The sequence below is a fragment of the Lampetra fluviatilis genome, chromosome 15 (genome assembly GCF_964198595.1).
Source record: "Lampetra fluviatilis chromosome 15, kcLamFluv1.1, whole genome shotgun sequence".
NCBI classification, from domain to species: Eukaryota; Metazoa; Chordata; class Hyperoartia; order Petromyzontiformes; family Petromyzontidae; genus Lampetra; species Lampetra fluviatilis.
This window is the reverse complement of record NC_136289.1, coordinates 193,546-219,299: the sequence shown is the minus strand read 5'-3', so window position 1 is coordinate 219,299 and position 25,754 is coordinate 193,546. Positions and strand designations below refer to the sequence as shown.

The following is a 25,754-nucleotide window of genomic DNA, read 5'->3' as shown; positions in this document are numbered from 1 at the left end:
CCCCTCACCCGTCTATCTGAGGACACACCTCTAGGCTAACCTTAGCCTGCCTCTGAGTCCTCCACTAATGGGCTAGGGGAGGCTATCTTGGCCCGACACTGGTCAGTCGGGCCCGGTACCCAGAGTCCAGACCAGCACTGGCTCTGGCTCTGGTACCACGCCACTGGCTCGAGCCTGCGCGGTCCTGATAAGGACGGCGTACCAGGGGGAGTCCAGGGCTCTATCTCAGACGTCTTCCTCCTCCTCTTCTTTAGCTAAACATCACTCCCGAGCCTCCCGATACATTCCCCTTTTATACACCCCCCCTCCCTGAGGGGTGGGGCCCCGGGGGATCGTAACGTCCGAAGCGCGGACGTCGTAGAGGGCACCTGCCCGTGCACTGACGTAGCCCCGCCCACTGTGCTTGTTTACCATAGGCTGCCATGCATAACGGGCTCTCTGTAACAGCCCTACATCACTCCCCCCCACATAGCATGCAGCCGTCCCGGCTGCCAACATACAAAAATTTGACAATAAAGGTGCCTTCACCCCCTCACGTGTGCCTCACTATTTTTTGAACCATAACAGGAACCAGAACAAGACACAACAACAAGATGAGAACCAACCCGTCGCACCCCCCCGAATAAATACGAATTCCGTAAAAAAAACAGCTTATATACAACCAGCAGGGAACCCACCCCGCACACACAACAAACGGTGAACCCAACATATGTACATCCGAGGAGCGGGAAACACACCATCCACACAACACCCAATAAACACAACAGCTATGTACACATTTTCCGGCCTCACAACAGTTTGCGCATTTTAGCGCGCGTCCTTGCAGCGGGCCCCTCACACGGGGTAACCCCGCGTGGCGGACCATCAGGTGGCGACTGTCCGTCTTGAGGTGAGCATTCCTCTGACTCCGCGTGACCCTCGGCATCCGCAGGAGGGGTGATCGGGCGTGAGCCCGTCACTCCTGATGCTCCTGAAGGTGGCACAGCCGGCAAGGCATTAGGTGAGAGCGACGGAGACGGACCCAGCAAGTCGGCCGACCCCCCCACATGTTTGGCCACGCGCGTGTGAAGTGGGGTTGTGTACCGCAGCGAAGGGTTTTAATCTGGAGGGGTGCACGAACCATCGCCGCTTCCCCCACTTGATGCGCACGCACTGCGGACGTAACACCTCCACCACTTCCACAGGGCCCCGCCACGGCCGCACCAGTTTAGAGGAGGTTGCCAGTGGCACCTGGGGGCAGTGCAACCATGCCTTGTCCCCCGGCTTCCACTGCAGCATGTGCGCTCGACTCAATCTGAGGCGCTCATTTGCCTTCTGACGGAGGTCAGAGTTTTGCATTGCAGCATCCCGTGCCTCGGTCAATTTGTCCAGATTAAATTTAACGTGGTCAGCCAGATTAGTTTTTCCCTGCGGCACAGGGATCCGCAACTGGGCACGAACAGGCGGGTCTGGTTCTCGGCCGTACATGAGGTAAAAGGGAGAAAACCCCGTAGCCGCATGGGGTGCCATCCGGTACGCCGCCAAGACCCCCTGAATTTGTAGGTCCCAATCCGTTTGCGAGTCCGAAACTTGTTGTGATAACATGGACGAGATGGTGCGATGCAAACGTTCGACCATCCCGTCAGTTTGTGGGTGATATGGGGAGGTCCGAATTTTCTTTGTGCCCAGGAGATCGCAGACTTGTCTGAGTAGTTTACCGGAAAAATTTCTGCCCTGGTCGGTCAGCAGCCTCTCCGGAGCACCTTTGTCCAGGACATAACCCTGAACAAAGGCCTCCACGATGGCTGCTGCCGACTGGTTGGCCAGAGGCCAGGCCATAGGCCAGCATGTAAAATACTCGACACCCGTCAACAAATATCTATTCCCTCTGGGGGTGGCGGGGAATGGTCCCAAAATGTCCAGAGCGACCAGCTCGTTTATCCTGGACACTTTGATCGATTGCAAGGGCGGGTTAGACTCCCGTGCCGGCGGTTTGCGTTGTGCACATTGAGGGCACGATCCCAACAAATCCCCAACATCCCTCGTCATGCCAGGCCAGTAAAAATCAAGTTGCAGCAAGGCGAGAGTCTTTTGGGTCCCCAGGTGTAGGAGGCGCTCATGAGCGGCCCATACCACCCTACCCCGCAACCCAGTAGGGACAACCAGCCGATGTCGACGTGACTTCCCGTCCCAATGCATTAGCAGACCTTGGCACATTTCCCATGCGTCGGAAGCACCTCTTTTTCCCCCCGCCGCACCGCCAACGCGACGTCGCCACCCGAGGAGGGAGACATCCTCCATCTGGAGGCGCCCCCATTCAATGACGGGCAACCCCAACAGGGAATCTTTGCCCTGTTGTTCGATCGAATTAGGAACCATTGCATCGTCGTCGTTGGCGGCCGCCAAGACAGGTACCGATGTGTCCCCTGGAGGCCTGCAACGTCCAGACCCCAGGAGGCATGCACACTCGGAGGTGGTTGGCAAGCGTGATAGAGCGTCCGCGTTGGTGTGGCGAACACCCTTACGGTATGTGGTTTGGAAATCGTAATCCTGGAGGACCTCCAACCATCGGGACAATTGTCCCGATGGCTGTTGAACCCTCAGGGCGTACTGCAGTGCCGCATGATCTGTGCGGACGGTGAAATGCCGACCGTACAGATATGGGCGATACTGTTGGACGAAATGGACAATTGCCAACAGTTCCCTACGGGTGACACAATACCGTTGCTCCGCTGGAGACAACACCCGACTGCCGTACGTAACCACACGTTCCACGCCGTCAACCACCTGGGAGAGCACGCCCCCAATACCCGTGTTGCTCGCATCGGTGTCGAGCAAGAACGGTTTTGAAAAATCAGGGTAAATCAGGGGAGGAGCGTTTACCAAAGCGTCCCGAAGGGAGCAAAAAGCAGCTTCCTCCTCCTGACCCCAGCAGAACCGAACCCCTTTAGATGTCAAAGCATGTAGGGGTTTGGCGATAGTCGCAAAATTAGCGACGAAGCGTCTATAATACGACGCAAACCCAATAAAACTCCTAACCTCTCCCACTGAGGTGGGAGTCGGCCAGGAGCTAACACACTGCGTTTTGGCGGGATCGGTAGAAATACCTGAGCGCCCCACGATGTGCCCCAAATAACGCACCGACTCGCGTAACAAATGGCATTTTTGGGGCTTAAATTTCAAATTAGCAGCCCGCATCTTTAGGAAAACTGCCCGCAACCTCTGGAGATGTTCCTCAAAAGTTTTGCCAAAGACAATGACGTCATCCAAATAAATCAGGCACGATTCCCATTGCAATCCAGCCAAAACCAATTCCATCAACCGCTGGAAAGTTGCCGGCGCTGAGTGTAAGCCCATCGGCAACCGGTTGAATTGAAACAGGCCGTGCGGAGTACGGAAAGCAGTTTTAGGCTTTGAATCATCGTCCAGAGGAAGCTGCCAGAATCCCGAAAGTAAGTCCAATGTGGAGAAGAATCGCGCTCCCGCCAAGGCGTCAAGCGATTCGTCCATCCGTGGGAGCGGGTATGCGTCGGCAACCGTAATTTTATTAAGGCGCCGAAAGTCAACGCAAAACCGCAACGAACCGTCCTGCTTCTTAACCAGGACGATCGGCGCTCCCCAAGGGCTGTTGGAGGGAGAAATGATGTCGGCGGCTAGCATGTCATCAACAGCCGATTTGACATGGTCCTTTTCGGCGGGACTCAACCGAAAAGGATTCTGGCGTATTGGCGCGCTGTCACCCGTATCAATATGGTGACGCAGCAGATGAGTGCAGCCCAAATCGTATTTATCCCGACTGAAAACGTCGGAAAATTCCCTCAGTAGTGTCTTAAGACGTTGGCGCTCTAAATTTGACAGGTCCGTCGATCCCGCGCAAAGCGCCTCGAGCCACCCTTCATCGCTGTCCGAATGTGGTCGCGGTGCAGGGACAGCGCCGACATGACTCGCGACGGGTTCCTCACAGGGCACCGGCGTTGCGTGAGCAAGCACGGTCCCCTGTGGGACCACCACCGTCTGCGAGCCCACATTGAGGACCGCGATGAAGGGTTCTCCTTCCCCTCTCACTATGGTCTGGGCCGGGAGTAAATTAGGTCCACTGACCCCGGCCCTAGACGGTCCCAGCAGAACCCCTTGAGCCCCAATGCCCTTAGCGAAGGGCCGCCGAAGTTTCAAAGGAATTAACATTTGCGCCCCCGGAGGAACGCGCACCGTTCTATCTACGAACGCCGGCACCGTCGCGAACGCCGTCCGGCTCGTAGCGGGGGATGGCAGAAACGCCATGCGTCGGCCCGATGGGAGCTCAATGCATCCCTGGTCGATTAATATCCTAATCGGCATTTTGGCCAGGAAATCCGTCCCCAGCAGGCACGGAACCGCCAGCGAGGAGGAAACAAAAATCGGCCCAGATAATTTAATATCCCCGACACAAATCTGGGCTCGAATTTGTCCGATGATGCCAAGTGAACCCCCGTTAGCAGCAAAGAATGGTACATTAACAGGCATCAAAGGACGGCTCTGGGCAGGGAGAATGTTATAAATCAACTCCGAAATAATGGTCGCCGATGCCCCTGTATCGACCAGGATGCGCACCTCGACCCCATCGATGTGACCCACAACGGCCGACGACCCCGATGACGCGGCTACAACCCGATGGGCCAACACGGACCACTGGCTGGGTTCAATGTGAGTACCCAGAGCAGTGCGTGTTGGTGCCATGGTACGCGATATTTGCCCCCCCTTCGCTGCGGTGTTCGAGTGTGTGACGGGCGTGTGCGTGGGCCAAACATGAGGGGTGCCGCGACTCGCCGGATTATGATGGTGGAGCTTGTGACGAGGGCCGGCGTCCCGTTGAGGTGTCGTCCCGCGCTGCCGAGGAGAGCGGCACCCCGAGGCGACGTGGCCCCGGATGCCGCAGTTATAACAGCGTGGAAGCGCTGGTGGCGACGATGGACGTTGTAGACGGCTTGAACCGGCCCGGTCCTCCCGCGCTCCCGCTCCGTGCTGCCGTCGATGGTTGATGGCGCAAACCTCTTCCGCCGGGAGGGTGGCCGCAGCGACGGCGCGCCCGCTCGCCGCCTTGCTGGCCTTCCGTCGTTGAGAGGACAGGTTTGCGTGGAGGAGACGGGCCGCTTGGAGGGAGCACATTTCTGCATCGTCCTGTGCGACAATGACGATGTCTAAGTCGTCCGCCAGCAAAAGTATCTTTTCTGTCACCATGGCGTCGATCCCCTCGTCGTCCATTCGTGGAAAGGCTTCCTTTGCCAGCGCCAGGAGGCTTGTACGGTACGCCAGGGGCGACTCCTTCGTCCCCCGCTGGCGATCGTAAAAGAGTTGACGACAGTCCGATGGTGGCCCATACACAGCGGACAGCACTTGCATCGCCTTCCGCAGCGTGGAACGCCTCTCCTTCGTTGCCGATGTTAGTGTGGCGAGGGCGTCGCTGTCGAGGAGTGCTGGCAGTGCTCGGAGAGCCTCGGCGTCTGTCCACTGTGCCATCTCCTGGTGAGCGAGGAAGCGCCGCTGGAAGCCGCCCCAGTCGCCCTCCTCGCCCACAAATTCTTTGAGCGGCGGCAGTCGCTGATGTAAGGCAGCGGCTGCAGAGGACGATCGCGCTCCCTCGTCTCCCTCACTCGACTCAGCGTCGGCCCGAAGCAGCGATGGCATCGCCGGTCGCACCCGTGGTGACGCGGCAGGCACTGTACTCCCGCCGTTGGACGCGATGCTTAGAGCGGCCACGCCCTCAACAGCAGCTGCGGCGATGGCGGGAGTTTCAAAATGTTGCTCCGTTGAAATGGCGGGAAGGCGCTGTGGTCGTTGGCTGCTGTCGCCTCGTGGCGGTCCCGCAGCCCCCAGCCACGTGATGTTGTCGAGCATGGCGGCTGCGGCGTACAGCAGCTCGGCCAGCTTCGCGTGCGCCTGCCTCAGCCCCTCCGTCGACGGCTCCCCTTCCTCCAGCTGCTGTGGCGTGGATGCACCCAGCCCCGGCTGCTCGATGGCATCTTCAGCCATCTCGGGCCCTCCAACTGCAGCGGTGTCCTCCGCCCCTGGTACTCCGACTCGAGTCGTCCGGCGTGTATCCATGTTCGTACTTTGTTTCACTTCTGACGCCAGATGTAGTAACGCTTACGACTCGTTGACACCGGAGTTGGAGGCACACTTGTTTATTTGAATACCAACTTTGTGACATACACAATTGAGGGGGTATCGGCCCCCTCACCCGTCTATCTGAGGACACACCTCTAGGCTAACCTTAGCCTGCCTCTGAGTCCTCCACTAATGGGCTAGGGGAGGCTATCTTGGCCCGACACTGGTCAGTCGGGCCCGGTACCCAGAGTCCAGACCAGCACTGGCTCTGGTACCACGCCACTGGCTCGAGCCTGCGCGGTCCTGATAAGGACGGCGTACCAGGGGGAGTCCAGGGCTCTATCTCAGACGTCTTCCTCCTCCTCTTCTTTAGCTAAACATCACTCCCGAGCCTCCCGATACATTCCCCTTTTATACACCCCCCTCCCTGAGGGGTGGGGCCCCGGGGGATCGTAACGTCCGAAGCGCGGACGTCGTAGAGGGCACCTGCCCGTGCACTGACGTAGCCCCGCCCACTGTGCTTGTTTACCATAGGCTGCCATGCATAACGGGCTCTCTGTAACAGCCCTACACTTTGTTGGAGGTAATGCCTGTTCGGAAGAGGCCTGTACACAGAACCTATTGTATCTGGCCAAATTAACATCTGATACCTTTTCTCCATACAGCTCACACATAAAACGTTCTATGGTCACAAATGTGGTGCTGTCCATTTCAAATTGCCTCCCAAGAGCAACAAACGCGCTGATGTACTCTGCATTTCCAGACACTATATTTAGTGGTTTCTTTTTCCTTTCCCATAAAAGGAACTAGTTGAGTCACAGCCAGTGAATGTGTGTAGTCCTATCAGTGCCTCTGTTAGTGAAGGACCCAAAGCAGAACCAATAGCCTGGAGATCTAACATTCTTTGCCTGTCTTTTGTTCCTGTCAGAAAGTACATCTTTGCTGAGGGAAGCTTAGCCATTATTGAAAGTGAAATGATAGCAACATCAGTGTCAGGACTCTGGATGATTATCTTATTATAAAGTTAACTCCAGGCATGTTTTGCATGAAGTAGGAGCCTCGTGTCAGCTTCTTCATGGTCACAAGTCAAAGATTCTACATCTTTGACAGACATAATGCCATCTTTAAGAGTGAGTTGATGACATACATTTCTGTGTGCCACAAAGATAGCTATGTCTTTTCCAGCTGCTTGTAAAGGCACAGTTCTCCATGTCTCAAAGAGAAAGTCTGTCAAGGCTTCTTTATTTTCACCACTGGCTAGAAACTTGGTCCACTGACTTGGAGTCTTCTGCTTGATGCTGTATATTTGCAGTAATTGTTGTCCAGCAACAGCACGTCTTGATCGTTCAGCATTTTGATGCTCACTGCCGGGTAGCGATAAATGACAAAATCGACCCTTGGAGAACTGAACTTTCTACCCATCTTAATCATAAGTTGAAGAAGATCGTCAGCAAGCTCACTGAATGTGTCTGGTATATTCTTGAGACTCCTGATCAATGCCATGCCATCTATCAGTAGAGCACCATTATCACCAACAGTCTTGTTCACATGACAGTCCTTGTTCTTTGATTATAAACAAGCTAGAAGAGCAGCCTTATTTGTTTTGGCTAATGAACCATCAGTGCTTGCTAGCGGGGATGAGATATTGCCAAGTGATTGTCAGAATCTCTTTCAAGTTTACAGACAGGGATTGACTTATCACTAACAGTCGTGCAAAGAGTCTCCTGTCATTTTTTAGAATGACTTGATTTCCATCTTTTGTCTTGGATGATTTCTTCATTTGATCCCCAAACGTAGTGAGCTTCAAGGACTTTATTGGAGAGAAGAAGTCTGTTTTTGATGACTGGACTCGATCTTAGATGAAAAATTTCAGAGCTGTTTCACCTTTATCACAAGCACTTTGTATGTCATCTCTGACAGTTTTTGTAGCAACAACACCAGAGCTAATACATACAAGATCTTCATGAGGCAGCAAGGGATTGATCATAGACTCAACCACTGAAACCAAAGATATAACAGCAGCATTGTCTTTTGCAATTCTTGTTGCATCCAACTCTTTATGACCCCTCTCTTCATGTTGCATTCCAGCCATCATTTCACACTGCCTTGTGATTGCAGAACGTTCAGGATGAGACAGTATCCATCGCTGGACGGCACCTCTGTTCAATGTTATCCCAGTTATGCCGCCTTTGGTCTTTGAATCACGGTTGCAGGTTTGTTCTATTGCTTGGTCACAAGCTATGGATGAGAACCTGTTAGCATCCTTACGCTGTACTGTCCAGTTTCCTTTTGCAGTAACTTCTTCATAGCAGTGTGGATGAGTCTTTGGAAGATTGATCATCTCGACCCAATATGCTGATAGGTACCTTGCATAATTTTGGCGGTCATATGCAAAATACCATGCCAGCATACGTCTCACTGTTGCTAAGTGAAGGCTCCAGTCAGAGCATTAGATAGGACATGTATATTTAAAGCCCTACCTTCTATAGAGAAATAATTTGATTATGGAATTACATTGCATTCACACGCAATATGTAAATGTAATTGGAGTGACCCCACAGATTTGTGAACAAACATTTTTTTGTACCTACCTATATGTTTTTCAGTTTTGCTGAGAAATCTTGTGTAATCTCGATAGCAGGATTTGTGGTATCAGACCTCAATTGCAATGCAGTCTTTCCCACGAATGTGTGTCAGAATGCTCTCATCTGATTTTATTTGAGCTGCCTCACGAAGAAGTCCTATATTAAAGATATGAAGAATAAATTATAAACCCAGTTGGCAATATATTAACTTGCATAACATTCAATTCAAGTGAGTAAACATACCTGTGTTAATCGAGCTTGATCGCCGCTATCAGATGAAGCTGCGCTGCTTAAGTCCTCCTCCATGTTTACATGTGCGTAGTGATATTGGCTTGATTTTGGCTCTGACCTACTTACATTTTCGATGCTGATTGGTTGAAAATCGAGCTCAACAGTTTTATATGTCTCAATACGCAGTCAATATAGTGCGCCAATAAATTACACTTTTCTCATTAACTGCAGGATAATGCGTGGAGAACTTTTTGCTTGGATACCTTTTATTAACGTTGAACATATTGAGCAAAAGAAAAAGTAGTGCCCCGTTTGTCGGAACGAAACTGAACGATACAGCTCACGTACAGCGGCCTAATGGGGATAACCCCACTAACGTGGCTGCCAGTTTTAAACCATATCCCACCCACCGAACATCTGCCGCCAAGCCAAGTAAGATGCTAGATGAGCTCCACGCTGACATCTTCAAACATCGGCCTGTGCATGTGAAGTCCCAATGCTCTGTGTGGGTGTTACCACAGCCCCTAGACTAGAGGATGTGGGAAGTCGGCGCTTCCTGGGTGAGGAATAGAGACACGTGGATGCGCCTAACAAAGATCGGGTCTATTTAAGTTCCTGGCTTCAACCTCCCAAGGCATAAGTGGGTTTAGTTTAACTGATTCCGCTTTGATCAAAGCTAAGAAAGTATTACGAGTTAGAATATATATCAATGTAAACAATTTTCACAAAATATCTTTGGATATCCTTTGCATGTTTACACAAAGTAATATGATCTATATTGATACTTCAGCTACATAAGAAGGTAATGTATTAATTTGCATAATACAAAAATTATTATCTGTAATATTTCAACTTACTAAAATTATTATAAATCTAATCAAACATGGTTAGATTAACCATGATAAATTTTAAACAAAAGGAACAATATTAACCCAGATGCCTTTTACAGGCATTATAACAATGCAATACCATTTCAGCAGACTTTAAATAAACTCAACCTTACCAGTGAAGGAACAAATGCCTCTTGATATTTTCTGGGATTTATTCGCAAAGGTCCCTACAAAACAGACACACAACAAGGTCGCAAGTATAAACAACTACACAGAGAGCACCTGGAAACGTAGGCTGCCCATGCCCTGCTAGTCATGAAGTACAGGTAGCAAATAAATAATTTTATATATATAAAATTCCCTTACATTTGTAACCAAAACCCAAGACAAAGCTACTGTAATGGACTTCACAATAAAGTAAAGGTTCACTATGAGCACGGTTGTAGAAATTTATGATACAACAATTAAAAGGTACCTGAATCAACTCCTTGCGCTTCAGCCCAGCTGAGACCTCACTATCTGACAGATAATGCTCGAACACACCATGGTTTTTCTTGCCAGGCGTGTGCTGGTGATTGTGTACTCTTGGCTCCTTTCCTGAATAACAAATGAAGCCAATATAAATAACAGTGCACATTTCCTGCACATAATCGAGTTGCATTCTTCAATCCTGCAAAACACTCTATGATGTTAAACCATAATACTACCTTAAATGGAAAATATATCAGACAACGTTCCTGGCAATGGCCCTTCGTCACAGCACATAGAGGCCAGAGATTCAGTGACCCCTCAATGTGCTGTGATTTGGGACCATTGCCCAAAATGTTACCATTAATGCATCCTTTTCTGGCAACGTTGTCATTGACAAATGTGCTGAGCCTTTTTGTTAATTGTGCACCACTGCCAATTCAGCATACCTGTCAACCCACAGTTTACCCGTATTCTTGTACAGGGAAATTGAGTAAAAATAAACAATTTTTCAGAAATGTTTTTGTGTTTCTCCCTTGTGATGGGACTTTATAGGATGAATGTTGAAATGTATAAGGGGACGGGGGTGACCAATAAGGTCTGAATTGGTCTGGAATAAGGTAGGCACTAATAAGGGGTTGACAGGTATGACTTCAGCATCACAAAACAACATAACTTTGTTGTCTCTGCTTTGAAATGCAATTTCATATAAGTGAGCCGTGAAATGAATCCAGTTATCCTACGAAATATGTATAAGCAGTCATATGCATTAAAAACGATCAAGCACAGTTTAATGTAGCAGTCAGCGGCCACGTGACCCTACACAGCTAAAGCATGTTGCATGTGCAACAAATCTCGAACATTTATAGAGTTGTGCATTGCAAAGCCATATCAAACGTCATTCTCAGTGCTGTAGTCCATGTTAACCCCCTCACCGCCATTTATTTTTCAACTGCATCACCCTGCAGCCAGCTGCTGTTTTGGCATTCATGGTATGGGTGAAAGTGGGGGTGGCCCAGTTTGATTTATGATATACATTTGTGGAATAAATGAGGCATGACCTTGGTCCTAAGTGCTATATTTTTATTTTCCAATTACAGTATACAGTATTTGGGACCCAGCGACGCCTTCCTGTGGCCAGTCCAGATTTTCACTTGAAGTAGATGTTCTTTGTTTACGGATCACACACATTTCTGCTGCCACCTAGTGATTAAACATGGAAATTAAAAAATAATGGGCATAAAAACACCAATTTTTGCATGCTCCGAAATTTCGTTGTGTAAAAGGCGGAGTATCTGTGCGAGTATCTGTACCTATTATTACATGGGAATAAAAAATATTCGTAATTTGAATTTCCATGTCACAACCAGAGCAACAGTGACCCAGGTTACCTGCAAATATTACTATCCTGGTCTCTTGAGTTTCCCCCGGGGAAAACTATTAAAAATGAAATTTGAAAGTCAGGATTTTCCATTTTTCTAAACCTTATGTACTAGTGTCTATGATGTGTTCATACAATTTATATTGAATGAAAAAGATAACAAATTTAAGATTGTGTTGAATTGATTTAATCAATTACATTTCTGCATTGATGTGAATACAAAAAATGCACTGTTTATAACCTGGAAGGACAGGTCGTGTTCACTCACTTTCACAAATTTGCACTGTGAGAGCAAAAGTCATCAAAGTGAAACTGCACCGAATTCAAATTAAAAGTGATTCTGCTTCTTTATTTCAATTTCTGTTCGATATCCAAAAAATATTAAATATTGTCACACAAATTAACTGAATAGATAATTTATTACTCTGCAATGGTGTGAAAAACTAATAGATAAAATGATAGAAATACAAAAAAGCGGCGCACTTGGCTTTTTTCAAAAGCAGCGCTGGTATATTCTTGGAGAAAATGTATTATTCTTGTGACAAACTAATAATTAGTTACAATTTTAATAAACCTTTAATGAAAAACTATTTTATTGCATGAAAATCCACGTAACCTAGCCAGCGTTACACACAGTAGTGTCAGGTATTAGGGACAGATCAGCAAAACTCTACGTATAATATTCTTTGGGTATTTCGGTAGTCACATAGATAGGTTGAAATAGATACAAATTAAATAAAAAAATGCGACGTTTCGATCACAACACAAGCGATTGTCATCAGGAAGAAGAAAGAGGGGGAAGCTGCTGAGGCAGACTGTTTTAAAGGTTTAAAATGGGTGTAGACCAAAGGTCATAAAGACGTGGGCAGGGCTAGTGATGTTAATGTGAGAAATTAGCATGTTAATGTAAGATCGCAGAGCCTCCGCCACGTCGAGGTCGGCGCGCGGAGGTGGCTGTGTTGGTGTGAGAATTTATTTTTTAACCTGTTAATGTAAAATCGGAGAGTCGAAGCCACGGGGAAAATAAAAACTAACATCGGAAGGTGGCAGGATGAGAACATCACAGCCAGTTATGACTTAAACTGGTTGACGACGTCCTTTCAATGATTGCTGAGTTTGTACCCATCCTCTCGGTTGAAATTGTCTGTGTCTGTATATGTGGATGACTTCATGAATTAATCGTTGTTGATAGCCAGTGGGCTTGCAAAGTACCTTCGTCTTAGAGAAATCAATTTAGTGTGAGCCAACCGCATTAAAACAATGATCAGCCACAGACGACGTGTTGGTCCTACCGTGTTTCAAATCTGCCTTATGTTCACGAACACGGTCCAAGACATGTCGCTTAGTTTCCCCAATGTAACTACTGCCACAGACACAGCTTATAGTAGTAGGTTTTTACCCTTTTAAATTGGTACATAACTGACACCTTTATTCAAGGCATCATGTTTGCAATAACCACAACACAAGTAGTCAAAAAAGCAAACAAAAAGAAGCAACTCTGATAATGATAATATGCACTGTCCTTGAAGTTGATTGGTCCACACCCGAGACGGCTTTCTTTAGAGCCTAGTCCCCATTGGTGTTGGACCAGATGACACCAGAAGGCGTACAACTCAAACACAGTGCAATATCAGAGCATTGAGAGCTCGGGGTAAGCATTTACACTATGAGATCTCTTTTACCAGTGGCAAAATATAGTAGTAGGTTTTTACCCTTTTAAACTGGTACAAAACTGACACCTTTATTCAAGGCATCATGTTTGCAATAACCACAACACAAGTAGTCAAAAAAGCAAACAAAAAGAAGCAACTCTGATAATGATAATAATATGCACTGTCCTTGAAGTTGATTGGTCCACACCCGAGACGGCTTTCTTTAGAGCCTAGTCCCCATTGGTGTTGGACCAGATGACACCAGAAGGCGTACAACTCAAACACAGTGCAATATCAGAGTATTGAGAGCTCGGGGTAAGCATTCACACTATGAGATCTCTTTTCCCAGTGGCAAAATATAGTAGTAGGTTTTTACCCTTTTAAACTGGTACAAAACTGACACCTTTATTCAAGGCATCATGTTTGCAATAACCACAAGTAGTCAAAAAAGCAAACAACAAGTATAACCCGTAAAAACAAAGTTTTTCACTATAAATCCTTTATATGCGTGGCGGCTAGAGTCCTCTCGTCCTCTGGCTTGAGATGGCTGCCACCTATGGGTCAGATGATTGCATGGCAGCATTAAGTAATTGGTAATTAAATATAATATTTTTGTCCTAAAAAGTGTAAAATTTAGGAAAAAAAATTTCACGAACATTAATTGTCATGCACAACGAGTCTGTGTGGAAAATGTCAGCTCGATTGGATCACGGGAAGTGGGTTAAAAAACGACCGAAAAATTTGCACGGTCCTAAGCAAGCAAGCAAGTGAACTTAATATAAAGGATTTAAAAAGAAGCAACTCTGATAATGATAATAATATGCACTGTCCTTGAAGTTGATTGGTCCACACCTGAGACGGCTTTCTTTAGAGCCTAGTCCCCATTGGTGTTGGACCAGATGACACCAGAAGGCGTATAACTCAAACACAGTGCAATATCAGAGTATTGAGAGCTCGGGGTAAACATTTACACTATGAGATCTCTTTTACCAGTGGCAAAATATAGTAGTAGGTTTTTACCCTTTTAAACTGGTACAAAACTGACATCTTTATTTCAAGGACAGTGCATATTATTATCATTATCATAGTTGCTTCTTTTTGTTTGCTTTTTTGACTACTTGTGTTGTGGTTATTGCAAACATGATGCCTTGAATAAAGGTGTCAGTTTTGTACCAGTTTAAAAGGGTGAAAACCTACTGCTATATTTTGCCACTGGTAAAAGAGATCTCATAGTGTAAATGCTTACCCCGAGCTCTCAATACTCTGATATTGCACTGTGTTTGAGTTGTACGCCTTCTGGTGTCATCTGGTCCAACACCAATGGGGACTAGGCTCTAAAGAAAGCCGTCTCGGGTGTGGACCAATCAACTTCAAGGACAGTGCATATTATTATCATTATCAGAGTTGCTTCTTTTTGTTTGCTTTTTTGACTACTTGTGTTGTGGTTATTGCAAACATGATGCCTTGAATAAAGGTGTCAGTTTTGTACCAGTTTAAAAGGGTAAAAACCTACTACTATATTTTGCCACTGGTAAAAGAGATCTCATATTGTAGACACAGCTTAGTTTATAGACGCCAGAGTATTCAGGGATCCTATCCTTCACAGATGGGATCTACCAGTTTAAGTCATAACTGGCTGTGATGTTCTCATCCTGTCATCTTCCAATGTTCGTTTTATTTTCCCCGTGGCTTTCGCTCTCCGATTTTACTTTAACAGGTAAAAAAAATGTCACACCAACACAGCCACCTCCGCGCGCCGACCTCGACGTGGCGGTGGCTCTGCGATCTTACATTAACATGCTAATCTCTCACATAACACAGCCATCTCCGTGCCCTTGTCGTGGAGGCCGCTCACCGATCTTACATTAACATGCTAATTTCTCAGATTAACATCACTAGCCCTGCCCACGTCGTTTATGACCCTTGGGCTACACCCATTTTAAACCCTTAAAACAGTCTGCCTCAGCAGCTTTCCCCCTCTTTCTTCCTCCGGATTATTATCGCTTGTGTTGTGATCGAAACGTCGTAGTTTTTTGTTTATTTAAATTTTATTTAAATTTTAACCTATCAATGTGACTTTACCGAAAGACTCAAAGAATATGAATTCCTGCAGTCACGAAAGCTTTAAGTCCAGATCTATGTACAATGTGGATAATGTGAAGATGAAGATGTTAGGAATACATGATCCCTGACCAAATAAATCTCTCCTATTGGAAACTACAAAAACGTGTTAAATCATATGCAGGCTGACATGGATGTAATCAGATTGGATCATGTAAGGAGCTCAGATATCCTGCAACAATCTGGACAGTTGCATCGGTGAGCTCCTTCGCAGCGGGTCTCTTTAAGGACTGCTACTTAAAAAAAAAAAATTATTAGGGACCACCATCTCATATTCACATGCATTGCGGCTTTTTAAATATTGAGTTCTTTTTCGATTTAAAGCTTTCGTGACTGCAAGGATTCATCTTCTTGGTTCTTTCGGTAAAGTCACATAGAATGGAATAAAATAAAACATTATAAAATAATTCTCACGACGTTTCGGCCACAACGCAAGCAGCCGTCCTCAGGTGAAGAACAGGTCTGTCAGGTGAAGAACAGGTCTGTCGAGACGAGACAGAGTCGTCTCGACAGACCTGTTCTTCACCTGAGGACGGCTGCTTGCGTTGTGGCCGAAACGTCGTGAGAATTATTTAATGTTTTATTTTTATTATTTTATTATTTCCATTCTATGTGACTTTACCGAAAGAACCAAGAAGATTGAGTTCTTTATTGAATTCGAATAAAATGGCTCGTTATTTTGGTTGCAGACCCCTGAGCTAGGTCATGTAGCCCATGTGCCCAGACACCACGTGCCCAGACACCACGTGCCCAGACACCACGTGCCCAGACACCACGTGCCCAGACACCACGTGCCCAGACACCACGTGCCCAGACACCACGTGCCCAGACACCACGTGCCCAGACACCACGTGCCCAGACACCACGTGCCCAGACACCACGTGCCCAGACACCACGTGCATCTTCTGTTGGAATGAGGGGCAAAACAGATGCAGCATGCGCTAGAGAAGAGATGGGATGTGGTACTGGAAGATTTGGAGCTGGTTGGACGTGTGATGACTGGTACCAGTGCGGTGTCAAGATTAACCTCTGTGGAGGAGGTTCATGAAGGACAAAACTAAGGCGTTGGAGGCAGTCGCCCTATAACGACAATGGAGGGCAGAGGACTGATGCTCACAACAGAAAGCTGAATGCTGTGCAACTAAAATGGCATTACATATTTTAAATAATTAAAGTATGGTTAAAAACAATGCTATTCAAGCAGCGATGATGTCACATGAAAATGCACATGGATTCAGGGAAGCCAGAACAGAGAAGTTGCAAGACAGGGCGGTTATGATAATCATGTTGACCGCAACGTATGCCTGGATTACCTTGCAGTGAGGATCTCTTTTTGCGTGTTTGCTGGTAGTTGGCAGCCATAGCTTGTTAGATGTGTAGAAACCCTCTTGGCCGTTTCTGTTTATCTTCCTTCTGCTCTAATAGAAAAGATAAAACATCAAAGTCAAAATGTACATTATCTTTATAAATAAATGACACTGTAGAAAACATAAAACACATTCAATGATATGAAAATAGTAAGTTAAGCATCAAAGAGCATTCAATGAAATGCTATTAAAGACCATTTAATAAAAAGTTACTGATACAGTAAAGCTGTCAGGATATGACGATCCCAAGCTTTTCTGGTACGCTATGAAGACTCTTGATGACAAAACTGTTGACTATGGAGTACTGCCTAAGCTATCAATTGCTGGTAAATGCCTCTTACCTGATATGTCATAAATGGTCCAATTACTATTTTATCTCAGTAGGCCGTAACTTTAACTCGAACAAACCTTGCCCTACTCCTGATATGCAGCCTCCTGGCCTTCTGCATTTACCAACCTTGCATCAGGAATACAAATTCCTCCCCGATTCGGATGTGTTTAAACTCTTCTGCTGTCGGTGCAGATTAACTTCCAGCTATTGGCCTCCGTCTTGTGGCAAACAAAAGTTTGAAACCCATAGCCCTCAGAGAAAGCCAGTTCCCCAAGAATAGAAAACTGCTTTTGTTTGCCGTCTGCACAAATGGGATGCCAAGGTGCTGGCTGCGGGGTCCACTTTCTGTCCCCCCTCCTTCCCCCCCCCACTTCTTTCTCCCCCCCTACTGCCGAGTCCTATATAACATCGTGCCACGGCAGATCTCTCGCCTACTTCAGCAGTTTTTTCTTGCTGTGGTTGTCCCACCTGATGACGATAGCTTGTGTTGCGATCGAAACGTCGTGATCTATTATTTTTCTAATCTGCTCTATCCCAAACAATCTGGCTTTCGCAAGAATTACAGCACTACTTCGGTGGTGCTTCATACTCCTTGTCTTCAGCGGTGTTCTTCCTGCACCTCAGGTTTTTGGCACTGTCGATAATGACATCCTACACAGTTGATTAGAATGCCTAAACTTTTCCAACTTGACAATAAGTTGGGTCCATAGTAACCTAACCGTTTTCAGCTTGTTCCTCTAAACAATTAATCTGATAAAACCTCAATCTGAAAGGGTTTTCCTCAAGGCTCTATCCTGGGCCCCATTTTGTTCTCACTCAAAGTTAACTACCTAGCTCAATCGTTAATCCACTTGGGTTATAAATCAATTTGCTGATAACAAGCCTCATCGTCTCTCACAAATATCTGGATGATCTTTACTACAAATTTCAACAGGATTTTCAGTCCCTACAATAACAATTGGCTGCCCTTAGACCTGCCATAAATGCAAATACAATTTAATAGTTTTTTGAGTAAATAGTGTCTCTGGGCTTTCAGCAAATTGAACTCTTTGAAAATGTGCAATATCTGAGTGTTATCCTAGATTCCAAAATCTCTTTCCATGATCATATAGAACATGCTTCTAAGAAAAATTGGTTTCCTCTGCAAGATCTGAGATCTTTACACGATCCACATGGTTACATCCATACCAACCTGCCTATGATTATTGCCACATTTTTTGTATTTCCAAATGGAAGATATTTATATGATCATTGGTTTTTTACCCTTCTATCTGGCAACAAAACTGACACCTTTTTTACAAGGAGTCATGTTTACATAGACCACAATACCTGCAGTCATAATGCAAACAAAAAACATAACTCTGATAATGTGCACTGTCCTTGAAGTTGAGTGGACCAATCAAGTTCAAGGACAGTGCACATTATCAGAGTTATGTTTTTTGTTTGCATTATGACTGCAGGTATTGTGGTCTATGTAAACATGACTCCTTGTAAAAAAGGTGTCAGTTTTGTTGCCAGATAGAAGGGTAAAAAAACAATTATCATGTGTTTTACTGGCAATTGAGGTTCCAATGGTGTAAATGCTTACCCCGAGCTCGCATACTCTGATGGTGCATTGTCTTTGAGTTGTGTGCCTTTTGGCGTCATCTGGTCCAACCCATGTGAGACTAGGCTCTAAAGAAAGCTGTCTCGGGTGTGGACCAATCAAGTTCAAGGACAGTGCACATTATCAGAGTTATGTTTTTTGTTTGCATGATGACTGCAGGTATTGTGGTCTATGTAAACATGACTCCTTGTAAAAAAGGTGTCAGTTTTGTTGCCAGATAGAAGGGTAAAAAAACAATTATCATATTTTTTACTGGCAAATGAGGTTCCAATGGTGATATTTATTTGGTCAGGGATCATATGTATTCCGAACATCATCATGTACACATTATCTACATATATAAATATAAACTCCAGACGTTCAAGTTTAAATTTTATTTCTTCTTCATAAACAGACATTGTATTACCCTCAGTTTTAGAATGGACATCGTCAAAGCTACAATTCTCCCTATTTTGACGGCTGTCTTGACATCTCCAGACTGGCCTCAGAGATTTCTGAAATGCGTGGTCCCCCTGTAACATTCAGCCGTTCTTCGTTTTGCACTGATGCCCCTTACAGAAAACACCACGGAACTCTAAACGCAAATCTAACGCCCCTTAATTGAGACAGTCATTGGGTATCATTCATCCTCAAAATACTCCAAAACAAATCAGTTAATTACCTCTGTAACCACCTTTCACTCCAGTCCCCATCACCTTGCCTTAGAATCCCCTCTCTACTTCACCTTCATGTACCTAGATTGAAAACCAGCAATGGTGGGAAATCACCTCGCGGTGTCACCCCTCCAATTTGGAATGAACTCCCTTTGTGGTGTCGGATTAAATCCCTCTTTCCCTCCCTGGCATTTAATGTATCCCATGATTTCTTGCACGTGGTTAGCAAACCCCACGCGATTTGACGTTATATTTCCGTGTCACCTGCCAGTGTTATTTGGGTGGTACATGGCTTGAATGTTGTTTTCCACAAATGTGTTTGCTACTCAGCGTCTGCAATGTTCTGATTTCTATACTGCTATAGCTTCCTTTTTTCACCAAGGTCCTCTGTTTGTCATTCTTTGTACAACAGTTTAAGGCTGAAGGTGTCTTACCCGTGTAAACTAATAAAATCTATCGATTAATGTTATTATGAAAAAGCGGTCTGTCTGACGTCACAGCATGTGGGCTATTGAATCTTTCTCTCGCAGTCAGGCCGAGACTCGTGACCTGACCTCCTGTCACCTCCGCAGCTGCTGAGGTGCACATCCCAGGATATGCATGCGTGCACACAAACATGCTGCGGGTGCTACATGTGGAGCATGGTTTGATCACTTATGTATGCATCCGCAATTGACATAACTCCACGAATTAAAAACGAAATTAAGGATTGAAATGTAGGATTAACGATTGTTTTTAAGACATTTTTACATATCCTGACTCTTCATCAATCAGACGCATTGAGCTGGCTCTGAATCCACCAAAATCACGTCACGTATACAATCTCTCATCGAATGCGTTCAGAAATCTCATATTTTGAAGACTCAAGGCACGCCAGCAATCGAATATGTCACTGACCCTCGTGGTCACACAAAGACGCCTTGGGCTGGCGGCGCTGTAACATGGCGCTTGACCCAATTTGGAAGGTGGCCGAGGTTAAATGACTCGGAGTTCACTCAGCCCATCATCCTTTCAGGCGTTAGTAAAGAGAGTAACCACTTTCTGCAAAGTATTTCTCTCACAGCACATAAAGGTAATATATACATGTTTATATGGCGTATATCAATGTAAACATATGCAATATACTCATGCCGTGCACTTGTTCTGTGTACGCTGTAGGCCTCACGTCTCGAGGACAATGACATCAAACGGTGTAGTAATTTTACGCGGGTATAGTGATGTTTTGGTGAGACGCGTGTCTAGAATATTGGGGTGGTATTTAATTTTATGGCCCTGGCAAGAGCGCCCAGTTGTGTAACGCGACTTGCACCAATGGCGTCATCCCTTTGCCCAAGGCGACCACAAGCAGTTATCATTGCCGCGTGGAGCAGATTTAATGTTGAATACGTCTCCATGTGTGTGTTAGTGATTGAGGGGTGAGTCTCGTCGTGAATGAGTGGTGAATCTCGTAGTGAATGAGTGGCGAGTGGTGATTCTCGTAGTGAATGAGTGGTGAGTGAATGAGTAGTGAATCTCGTAGTGAATGAGTGGTGAGTGAATGAGCCAGAGGTGTGGACTCGAGTCATGTGACTTGGACTCGAGTCAGACTCGAGTCATGAATTTGATGACTTGCGACTCGACTTGGACTTGCATAACAATGACTTTGTCCCACCTATGAGATGTGGACTCGAGTCATGTGACTTGGACTCGAGTCAGACTCGAGTCATGAATTTGATGACTTGCGACTCGACTTGGACTTGCATAACAATGACTTTGTCCCACCTCTGGAATGAGCGGTGAGTGAATGAGTGGAGAGTGAATACGTGGCGAGTGAATGAGTGGTGAGTATCGTAGTGAATGAGTGGTGAATCTCGTAGTGAATGAGTGGCGAGTGGTGAGTGAATGAGTGGTGAGTGAATGAGTGGTGAATCTCGTAGTGAATGAGTGGCGAGTGGTGAGTCTCGTAGTGAATGAGTGAATGAGTGGTGAGTCTCGTAGTGAATGAGTGAATGAGTGGTGAATCTCGTAGTGAATGAGTGGTGAGTCTCGTAGTGAATGAGTGGCGATCCTCGCCGATTAGCGAGGGATGAGACTCGCTATGCGCGGTGGTCAGTCTCGACGTGAGTGGTTGTGAGTATCGCTGAGCAGTGTGAGGGGTGAGCGTCGCTCTGAGCGAATGAGTGGTGAGCATCGCTGGGTGGCTGGTGAGTGTCGCGGTGAGTCGTGAGTGGTGCGGGGAGCCTCTCCTCGCCTCTCTCGCTTCTCCTCACCGCGCCGCGCAGTTCGCCTCAGCAGCCCGGGCCCTGTTCGAGGCGTCCGCACGCAGCGCCGCCGAATTCTTGCGAGAGTGGCGGCGCGTTACGTGACGTGCGGAGGGGGAGGGCGGGCGCTTGCAGACGTCATCAGGGCGGATGAAGAGAGGCCGCCATCTTACCTCGGGAGGGAGGAGCGAAGTCCTCTCAATAACCGGCAGTCCCCGGGTTACGGAAGGGTTAGGTTCCACAGAAAATATTTGCATATTAATGAATTGTGAAACACGTAGTAAACACCACCCCCTACTACAAAAACTTAACAGGACCCTCCTGAATAAGAGTTCAGCCTCAGCGAAGCTTTTTCGGGTAAACAAGCATCATAATAATAATAACTAAGGTATGCCAAGAACTAGGCATCCTGGAAGTTAGAGTATTGATGTATAGATATTGATGTAAAAATTCAGGGGTTTTCTTTTTTCCTTTGAAGATATCCTGTGCTATTCTTTGATGATTTTACTCAGAGATAAATGCACGATGTGCTTGCAATAACTAAGACCATAACATCTCACCTGGCCTCAGAGCACAACACTGATTCACATATATGACATAAACATCTTTAAGAAAGATTCATCCAGATAAACGTAACATATCTTTACTCCTTAAACGATAAAAAAATCGTAATTTAAGCAAGCTGCCATACTTTATGTACAGGCAGTTCACCGGGTTACGGAAGGGTTAGTTACCCGAGAATGATCCGTAACCGGTATTTTCAGTATGTTGGAAACTTAACAATGTCCCCCCAAAATCAAGGTAAAATCCCATAACCGAAAATAGTTGTGCCTCCCCTACCATTTTTCTCAGTACTCCATCGCGCTCTTATCCGTTTTCTATGGCTACCTGTATCGTATCACTGTTCATATGCTCTGGACTTCATATGATTAGGGGCCGTCCATAAATGACGTCACGCGATTTTTGACGATTTTTGACCCCCCCCCCCCACCTTCGTCACTTCGTCACACGGCGTCACAAAAAGTCAGACCCCCCATCAAATATGACGTCACACAGCTCTGCCCCCCCCCCCCCCCCAAATTTAAACATGCTTCAAATCGCTTTAAACTATTGTCATTGTAGTGCGTATTTAATCTGGCGCTGCACTCTGATGTTGTAGGAGAAAACATTTATTAAGTAGAACGTGTTGTCTATATTTATTTAAAGCTGGGCATTTTGATGTGACGTCACATTTATCACCCCCCCCCCCCTCGTCACACATCGTCACAAATGTCTGACCTCCCCCCCCAGGTGCGTGACGTCATTTATGGACGGCCCATTATTTCATTTGATCGAATATCTACCCTAACACTACCCATTATTAAACTAATGGAACTGTATCCAATAGATGATTTTAATATTGATTGTGAACAGAAAGTAGTCAATTCCGAATGTGAACACGCACACAAAGATAAAGGTGGAGTAGGCTCGTCTACACACACATAAGCACACATACAAACAACAACAACCGCCATTCGCCACTAAGTGGCGGTGACGTCACCACGACGCTTGTGCCAGGCCATGTGCACCTTGAGGCCACGTGAAGTGTCGAACGCCCGCTGGCAGGAGGTCACGGGGCAGACCCAGGTGCCACGGGTCGACTGACCGAGATGACCGAGATGACTGGCTGATGCACCACCTGTGCCCCCTACTGTGCCAACTTGCTGTGCTTTAGCCACCCGGCGCTCCGCTCGTTGTTGTGAGCGTCGCTCCTCCGCCCTCCGTTGTTGTTGGAGGGCGACTGCCTCCAACTGCCCAGTAGCGTCCTTCACGAGCCTCCTCCACTGAGGCCGATCTTGACACCGCTGGTACCAGTCATCGGCAAGTCCACTCAGCTCCACGTCCTCCTGTACCACATCACTCCATCTCTTCTCTAGCCCGTGCCGCGCCCGTTTAGCCCCCTCGATCCGGCCGAACAAAAGCTGTTTAGGCATGCGGTGGCTGGGCATGCGGGCTACATGACCCAGCCAACGCAGCCTTGCCTGCCGGAGGAGCTCACTGATGGGACTTTGCCCAGATCTTTCAAGGACTTGTGAGCTCCTCACACAATCCAGCCTGGTTAAACCCAGGATGGATCGTAGGCAGGCCAGCCTAAATGTTTCCAACCGGCGAAGATGCTCCACTAGGGGGGTCCACGTTTCGCAAGCATAGAGAAGGGAGGGAATGACCGTGGCCGAGAAGACCTGAAGCTTCGTGCGGAGCGACAGACATACAAACACACACATACACACACACACATACACACACACATACAAAGTTTTCCCCCGTGTAGCCTTGACCAGACTGTTGGGGCAAGTGCTGTTAGCGAGCACCTACGAAGGCCTAAATAGTACACGAGGGGGTGGGTGGCAAGCGCTGCTCCGACCGCCTTTGTCGCCCGAGTGGCCACATTTACACACTGCACCAGGTACTCATTTGAGGCTGAGTCGACCTAGAGGAAGCCCAGGACCGGTTCAGATAATCGTCGCTGGTGTTGGCCGTGAGCGGGAATCGAACCTGTGTCACTGGGTTCGTAGCGCAGTGCGCTAACTATCGCTCCCCAAACAGGAAGAATCATCCACCTGGATTCCTCGCCATCACCACAACCTGCCTCGCCAAATAATTATCAATGGTAATACAAAAAAACTACTTTGTTCTTTATAATGTTTTATTGTATTTGTTATTAAACATTTACCTCCCCACCCTCCCATGTTCACTCGCCTTTTGAAATATTGAGTTTTTTTATTGAATTCAAAACAAATGGCTCTTCTTATTTTGGTTACCGACCTCCGGGCTAGGTCATGTAGCCCACATGCCCAGACACCACATGCCCAGCATCTTCTGCTGGAATGCGCTAGAGAAGAGATGGGATGATGTGGTACTCGAGGATTTGGAGCTGGTTGGACGTGTCGATGACTGGTACCAGTGCAGTGTCAAGATTGGCCTCTGTGGAGAAGGTTCGTGAAGGACAAAACTAAGCAGTTGGAGACAGTCGCCCTCCAACAACAATGGAGGGCAGATGACTAACGCTCGAAACAGAAATCTGAGTGCTGTGCAACTAACATGGCATTACATATTTTAGATAATTTAAAAGGGTTCAAAATGATGCTATTCAAGCAGCGCTACTGTCGCACAAAAATGCACATGGATTCACGGAAAGCAGAACAGAGGAGTTGCTATAGATTCATATGAATCCCCATGAGACAGGGAGGTTATGATAATCATGTTGACCGCAACGCATGCCTGTGTAGGGTACTGTACATAGCAATCGTCATAGTGGGGTCAGTGGAGATGGGTGGAAACAGGTGCAGGATACTGTACGAGGGAAGGTTCGAGAAGGGAAGTAGAAGACAGTCTGCTGGAAGAATCTACTTGGGGAAAGTGCTTGAAGTTACCAGGGCGTGGCCGAGCGGGTATATAAGGGGAAGCGAGGACCGTGATCAGGACACTGGCTCGGGAACTGAAAGACGACTGCAGGTGGACGACATCAGGCGGAGACCCCACTGCAACAGCCCCGAAACGCCCGCGCATCTCCCTTATATCTCAACACGAGGCCATGCCCCCCTTCTCGATCATTCTCGCAGACTCTGGATGCTCCCTCTACCGGCAGACTCTCCCGTCCTCTTCTGTCAGCTGACCACGCTCCCTTCTCGAACATTCCCGTAGCCACTAGTCCCTTCATAAATCACAACTGTCATTACCTCCCGTGGCCACTAGTGCACTCGTACCGTAGGCTGACTTCCCTGTCATTACCTCCAGTGGCCACTAGTCCTCTCTCACACCACATGCAGGCTCTATTATCATTACATCACCCCCCCCCCCCCTTCTTAAAAATATAGCTGTCCCGACTAATACCAAGACTTAAAAAAATGCAACAATTAGGGCAGAATGGCAACCCACATTCACGTGGAAAAGAACCCATCACTCGACCATAGAAGCCAAAAAAAACACAACATGACGAGTGAGTGGTGGAAGCCACTTCACGAGAACAACAGCAACCGAACTGGAGTACACACAAAAAAAATGCTTGACCTTAGGAGTTGACAGTCCACCTCGTGGCTTGAAGAGCCGCAATCGCAGCCGCAAAGCTCTCGGCCGCACGTGGCGGAGACCTGTGGGCCTCTGAAAATCAGAGGGTCACATTCTGTGGGCGGTACAACACATCTCCTGGGTTGCACAACCATCCCGGATGACTACCCTGGCACGTT

At 47.0% G+C, this 25,754-nt stretch overlaps 1 protein-coding gene across 5 annotated transcripts in view; it reads right to left on the bottom strand.

Annotated features, from left to right (window-relative positions):
• DIS3L2 (DIS3 like 3'-5' exoribonuclease 2) overlaps nt 1-21,632 on the bottom strand; it is a 68,498-nt gene extending 46,866 nt beyond the window's left edge. For 2 of the 5 annotated variants that reach the window (XM_078862894.1, XM_078862898.1), the window contains exons 1-4: nt 21,538-21,632; nt 16,645-16,744; nt 10,185-10,306; nt 9,883-9,936 (exon numbers count right to left, since the gene is read on the bottom strand). In XM_078862894.1, coding sequence (XP_078719020.1) covers nt 9,883-9,936; nt 10,185-10,306; nt 16,645-16,693 — 225 coding nt within the window. In that variant the 5' untranslated portion in view covers nt 16,694-16,744; nt 21,538-21,632. Of the gene's footprint in view, nt 1-9,882; nt 9,937-10,184; nt 10,307-16,644; nt 16,750-21,518 lie in introns of all 5 variants that reach the window. The other 3 variants (XM_078862895.1, XM_078862896.1, XM_078862897.1) reach the window with 3 other exon arrangements.
• Between the last annotated feature and the right edge of the window lie 4,122 nt (nt 21,633-25,754).